This window comes from Homarus americanus, unplaced genomic scaffold (assembly GCF_018991925.1).
Source record: "Homarus americanus isolate GMGI-L3 unplaced genomic scaffold, GMGI_Hamer_2.0 scaffold9507, whole genome shotgun sequence".
NCBI classification, from domain to species: domain Eukaryota; kingdom Metazoa; phylum Arthropoda; class Malacostraca; order Decapoda; family Nephropidae; genus Homarus; species Homarus americanus.
In genome coordinates, this window is record NW_024711451.1 from 1 (window position 1) to 7,477 (window position 7,477).

General features: G+C 44.5%; 1 protein-coding gene across 1 annotated transcript; it reads left to right on the plus strand.

The window, feature by feature from the left end:
- Positions 1–571: 571 nt before the first annotated feature.
- On the plus strand, positions 572–1,456 carry LOC121858218 (proline-rich protein 2-like). The gene is made up of 2 exons (XM_042354497.1): positions 572–763; positions 1,010–1,456. The coding sequence occupies exons 1-2, from the start codon at positions 572–574 to the stop codon at positions 1,454–1,456; spliced, it is 639 nt and encodes a 212-aa protein (XP_042210431.1).
- The last annotated feature ends 6,021 nt before the right edge of the window (positions 1,457–7,477 follow it).

Here is a 7,477-nt window from a genome sequence, read left to right on the forward strand (position 1 = left end):
CTAGAAGTTACGTATTGCTACAAATTCAGGTCTAGTAGCAACCCAGGGTTCAGTATAAATAAGTGCGCGCGGTCTGGTACTAGGTCTGGTGTACAACTAGGTCTGGTATAAACCAGGATCTATCACAAATTAGGGTCTAGTACAGCAGGGTTCAGTATGTATTCAGGGTTCACTATATTCAGGGTCTACCACATTCAGGGTTCAGTACAACCAGGGGTTCAGTGTAAGGGCCAGGGTTGACCACAAATTGGGGTTCAAGTGCAGTTCAGGGTCCAGTAAGCTTCAGGGTTCAGTATAACCATGGTTCACCACATTCAGGGTTCAGTACAAATTAGGTTCACTACAACCAGGGGGTCTACCATATCTAGGGCCAGTCAACCAGGGTTCAGGTGTACAATTCAGGGTTCAGCATAACCAGGGTTCACTTGACCAGGGTTCAGTACAACCAGGTTTCCAGTGTTTCAGGGTTCACTAGGTCCACCACAAACTTGAGTGTCTCACCACAATCTGTGGGCCCACTACAACCAGGGTCCAGCACAACCAGTGTCAAGTACAACCAGTGTCCAGTACAATGAGGCCACAGCCAGGTTCAGTACACCAGGTCCACCAGCCAGGTCTAGTACAACTGAGTTTCAGTATAACTAGGGTCCACCACAACCAGGGTCTACCACAATTCAGTGCCTCTACAAATTCAGGTTTCCAGTATGCACCAGGGTCTACACACCAGGGCCACTACAGCCAGGGTTCAGCACACCAGGGTCTAGTACAAATTAGGGTTCAGTATAACCAGGGTTCAGTACACCAGTTCAGCACAAATTAGGTCTAGTCTATTCAGGGTCCAGTCACCAGGGTTCATCACAAATCAGGGCCCACTACAGCCAGGGTCCAGTACAACCAGTTTCCAGTATAACCCAGGGTCCACACAACCAGGTCCACCACAACCAGGGTCCACCACACAGGGTCCAACAACCAGGGTCCACTATAACCAGGTCACATAACCAGGGTCCAGAACAACAGGGTCCAGAACAACCAGGGTTACCACAACCAGGTCTACCACAACCGGGGACCACCACAACCAGGTCCCACATGTCAGGGTCCACCACAACCAGGATCTACTACAACCAGGGTCCACCACAACAGCTACTCCAGGATCCACCACAGACAGGATCCACCACAGCCAGGATCCACCACAAGCAGGGTCCACCACAACCAGGGTCCACCACAGCAGGCCCACACTCAGGGTCTACCACACCAGGGTCCACCACAACCAGGGTCCACACAACCAGGGTCCACCATAATCAGGGTCAAGCATAACCAAGGTCCAACAACCAGGGTCCACTCACAACCAGGGACCACCACAACCAGGGTCTACCACAGCCAGGATCCACCACAACCAGGATCCACCACAACCAGGGTCCACTACAACCAGGGTCCACTACAACCAGGTTCTACATAACCAGGGTCCACAATAACCAGGGTCCCTACAACCAGGGTTCAACACAACAGGAGGTCCACCACAACCTGGAACCACCACAACCAGGGTCCATCACAACCAGGGACCACCACAACCAGGGTCCACCACAACCAGGATTCACTACAACCAGGATCCACCACAACCAGGATCCACCACAACCAGGGTCCACCACAACCAGGGTCCAACACAACCACTACTGTCCGCACAAAAAACAATCACTACTAAATCCATTTCAACAACAGCAACCAGTATCACAACAACAACAATTACCACCATCATAACAATCATTATCACATTACAACAACCACCACACCACCGCAACAGCAACAACCAAAACAATAATAACCACAAAGCAACAACTACTACCAAAACAATAACCACCAAAACAACCACCATCACAACAACCAACACCAGCACAACAACCACCACTATCACAACAACCACCACCATCACAACAACCACCACCATCACAACAACCACCACCATCACAACAACCACCACCTTCACAACAACTACTACAACCACCATCACAACCCTCACGCTGGTATAAAACAGACGAGTTATACATCATTTAAATCCTGCTGTTAAGTTTTCATGGATTTTTTGAGCCGCGTGGTATTAATTTCATATTCAAAATTTTACAAACTTGGTAAAAATTTGGCTGAATAATTCATATGAGTTTCTGGTGCCGAGACAAAATAACTAGTAATAGCGTTGTATTTAAAAGTCTAAATGGACTATGTACGATTTATTTTGTTGAAGTACTGAGGTCCGTGGAAGACAAGTCACAAGCTGGTATATGACACGAGGTGATGCAAGCAGGTATATGACACGGGGTGATGCAAGCAGGTATATGACACGGGGGTGATGCAAGCAGGTATATGACACGGGGTGATGCAAGCAGGTATATGACATGAGGTGATGCAAGCAGGTATATGACATGAGGTGATGCAAGAAGGTATATGACACGGGTGATGCAAGCAGGTATATGACATGAGGTGATGCAAGCAGGTATATGACATGAGGTGATGCAAGCAGGTATATGACATGAGGTGATGCAAGCAGGTATATGACACGGGTGATGCAAGCAGGTATATGACATGAGGTGATGCAAGCAGGTATATGACACGGGGTGATGCGATAGTATTGATATGAGGTGATGCAAGCAGGTATATGACATGAGGTGATGCAAGCAGGTATATGAGCACGAGGTGATGCAAGCAGGTATATGACATGAGGTATGTATATGACATGAGGTGATGCAAGCAGGTATATGACATGAGGTGATGCAAGAAGGTATATGACACGGGGTGATGCAAGCAGGTATATATGAGTATAAGAAGGTATATGACGGGTGATGCAAGAGGTATATGACATGAGGTGATGCAAGCAGGTATATGACATGAGGATGCAAGCAGGTATATGACATGAGGTGATGCAAGCAGGTATATGACACGGGGTGATGCGGCGGTTATGACATGAGGTAGATGCAAGGTATATGACACGGGGTGATGCAAGGCAGGTATATGACATGAGGATGCAAGAGGTATATGACATGAGGTGATGCAAGCAGGTATATGACATCAGAGGATGCAAGCAGGTATATGACATGAGGTGATGCAAGCAGGTATATGACAGAGGTGATGCAAGCGGTATGATATGAGGTGATGCAAGAAGGTATATGACACGGGGTGATGCAAGAGGTATATGACATGAGGTGATGGTATGTATATGACATGAGGTGATGCAAGTATATATGATATGAGGTGATGTACAGGTATATGACATGAGGTGATGCAAGCAGGTATATGATATGAGGATGCAAGCAGGTATATGACACGGGGTGATGCAAGCAGGTATATGACATGAGGTGATGCAAGCAGGTATATGACACGGGGTGATGCAAGCAGGTATATGACATGAGGTGATGCAAGCATATATGACATGAGGTGATGCAAGAATATATGACACGGTGATGCAAGTAGGTATATGACATGAGGTGATGCAAGCAGGTATATGACATGAGGTGATGCAAGTTAGTACATGACACGGGTAATGCAAGCAGGTATATACAGGTGATGATAGTATATGACATGAGGTGATGCAAGCAGGTATATGACACGGGGTGATGCAAGCAGGTATATGACACGGGTGATGCAAGGTATATGACACGGGGTGATGTAAGCATATATGAACGAGGTGATGCAAGGTATATGACATGAGGTGATGCAAGCAGGTATATGACACGGGTGATGAAAGGGAGTATGACACGGGGTGATGCAAGCAGGTATATGACACGAGGTGATGCAAGCAGGTATATGACATGAGGTGATGCAAGCAGGTATATGACACGTAAGATGCAAGAGGTATATGACACGGGTGATGCAAGCAGGTATATGACGTGAGGTGATGCAAGACAGTATATGACAAGAGGTGATGTAAGCAGGTATATGACACGGTGATGCAAGCAAGTATATGACACGGGGTGATGCAAGCAGGTATATGACACAAGGGTGATGCAAGCAGGTATATGACATGGGGTGATGCAAGCAGGTATATGACATGAGGTGATGCAAGCAGGTATATGACACGGGTGATGCAAACAGTATATGACATGAGGTGATGCAAGCAGTATATGATATGTGATGCAAGCAGGTATATGACACGAGGTGATGCAAGCAGGTATATGACATGAGGTGATGTGCAAGGTATATGACATGGGAGTATGCAAGCAGGTATATGATATGGGTGATGCAAGCAGGTATATGACATGAGGTGATGCAAGGGTATATGACATGAGGTGATGTCAAGCAGGTATATGACATGAGGTGATGCAAGCAGGTATATGATATGAGGTGATGCAAGTATATGACATGAGGTGATGAAGCAGGTATATGACATGAGGTGGATGCAGAAGGAATGAAGTAAGCAGGTATATGACATGAGGTATGCAGCAGGTATATGACATGAGGTGATGCAAGCATATGATACATGAGGTGATAGTAAGCAGGTATATGACATGAGGTGATGCAACAGGTATATGACATGAGGTGATGCAAGAGGTATATGACACTGATGCATGTAGTATATGACATGAGGTGATGCAAGCAGGTATATGACACGGGGTGATGCAAGCAGGTATATGACATGAGGTGATGCAAGTATGATATGAGGTGATGCAAGCAGGTATATGACACGGGGTGAGGTAAGCATATATGACATGAGGTGATGCAAGCAGGTATATGACATGAGGTGATGCAAGCAGGTATATGACACGAGGTGATGCAAGCAGGTATATGACATGAGGTGATGTGTGCTAAGGTATATGACATGAGGTGATGCAAGCAGGTATATGACACGTAGATGCAAGAGGTATATGACACGGGGTGATGCAAGCAGGTATATGACACGGGGTGATGCAAGCAAGTATATGACACGAGGTGATGCGCATATATGACATGAGGTGATGCAGTATATGACACGGGTGATGCAAGCAGGTATATGACACGGGGTGATGCAAGCAGGTATATGACACGAGGTGATGCAAGCAGGTATATGACATGAGGTGATGCAAGCAGGTATATGACACGGGGTGATGTAAGCAGGTATATGACACGTGATGCAAGCAGGTATATGACACGGGGTGATGCAAGTAGGACATGAGGTGATGTAAGCAGGTATATGACACGGGGTGATGCAAGTATATGACACGGTGATGCAAGTATGACATAAGGTGATGCAAGCAGGTATATATGGGTGATGTGCAGGTATATATATAGTGTGATGCAAGCAGGTATATGTTGTGATGCAGCAGGTATATGACATGTCGTGATGCAAGCAGGTATATGACATGTCGTGATGCAAGCAGGTATATGACATGAGGTGATGCAAGCAGATATATGACACGAGGAGGTGATGCAAGCAGGTATAGATGATATAAAGAAGTAACGCAGCAGGTATATGACACGAGTGTTCTAGCTGGTTAATTATAGGTTCTGTCTAAGTTAACTAGGCTGGTACATTTATATTATATTGGGTTAGAGTAGCGAAACCCAATTGTTTTTCCTTTTATTAAAACTGCTGTTGATACAATTCCTGAGTGTAAATCAACCGTAACTTCCACTATTTATGAGTGTGAAGAGAGAGGACGGCGGCTATGTAAATAGACCGTTTAATCACGTCCTTTCAATGTGAGATTATGAGTGGGACTGCCCGTGGGTGCCGGCTTATCCGAGCTGACCCATGTGCTGAACCATGCAGTCAGTGGCCGCACCCCAAGGAGGCTACCAATCACGTGATAAGAGCATGACCACTCATAGCCAGTGGAAAGTTACAGGGGATGAATTAGTATATAAAGCAAATGCAATTAACCCATTTATATAATCTTTCTGTTGATGAAACAGGGGCTAATTCGTATTCAGGGACAAGTTGTTGGAGCTTCCAATAACTTGATGACACAAACCATTGACTCTTCAGGCTTCTATGCCCTTGACTCTTCAGGCTTTGCATGCCTCTTAACTCATGAGACATAAAGGCAAGCATGAACTTAGCATGCTTCCTGTTAGGCACTGTAAACGCTTGCGCTTTCACCTTACACAAGGATGTAGGGAGTGCCCAATAAATAAAAACAAAAAAAAACAGGGGCTATTACACGAGGTGATGCAAGCAGGTATATGACACGAGGTGATGCAAGCAGGTATATGACACGAGGTGATGCAAGCAGGTATATGACACGAGGTGATGCAAGCAGGTATATGACACGAGGTGATGCAAGAAGGTATATGACACGAGGTGATGCAAGAAGGTATATGACAGAAGGTAATGATGGAAGCAGGTATATGACACGGCGAGACAGTGTTAGCAGTTGTATGACACGAAAAGATGATGCAAAAAGTCGTACACCAAGCAAAAGAAATGTGCATGTGTGTGTGTGTGTGTGTGTGTGTGTCAGGTCATCCGTTCATCGTACTATAGCTGGAGTCTTGCCAATATTATATGCCTGACTTTCCTAACATAAATTGAGCTTCGTTTATTAAGTAAAGATTTATTGCTACACTGTGACAGGGTTATGGTGTTGTACTCTGTTATTATTACTGTTGGTACAGCTGGTTCAGGACGTATGAGAGTTACGGTAGTGTTTGTGTGTGTAATAATAATATATATATAATTAACGGTTTATGAAAAGAGGCAGCCAGAAGGCTGAAAATATACAGTTACATATTTGGGGAATGGGTTTCGAGATTACAAATAATATACAAGTAACATAAGTGATACAAATAAGATATATAATAACTAGATGGGGAAAAAGCTCAAACTACAGTTCATTTCAACATAGTGACAGTGCAAGGACTAGTGTTTACTGGGAGTGAATACACTGGTTTATTACAAGTTATTGATAATTTTTACAATGGTTGGGACTGGGCTGTTCTTATATGATCAGTTCGTGTGTGTGTGTGTGTGTGAGACTGTGTGTGTGTGTGTGTGTGTGTGCGTGTGTGCGTGTGCGTGTGTGCGTGTGCGTGTGTGCGTGTGTGTGTGTGTGTGTGTGTGTGAGAGTGCGTGTGTGTGTGTGTGTGTGTACAACATTTCCTCAGATATCCCCAGAGTACATTTTCGTGACACTTAACAGAGAAGTTGACTTGACTTTTGAATAAGCAGCCATCTTGGATTGTATTTTGAGTGTTCAAGCTGAAGTTTTTGGCTGAAGTTTCATTTCGACACTGGATCTCGGACACGCAATGAATTTTACTGTAACTCAAATTACACTAATTTAAAATACCTTAAGCAGTTTCTTACATCTTGGGAAATATTCTTGGTCACTGATTAGGTCTGAAGATTGACAAAATAAACCTTTTTGTCTTATAGATGATTTTTGATCTTAATGTACTGTAGTTTGTGTACCTGGTGTCATAAATAACCTAATATTTTTGTGATTTTTTGGTAATTTTGATCATTATAACCTTGCTGATGATCGGCTCAGACTTCATTATTCTAGAAGTCTTA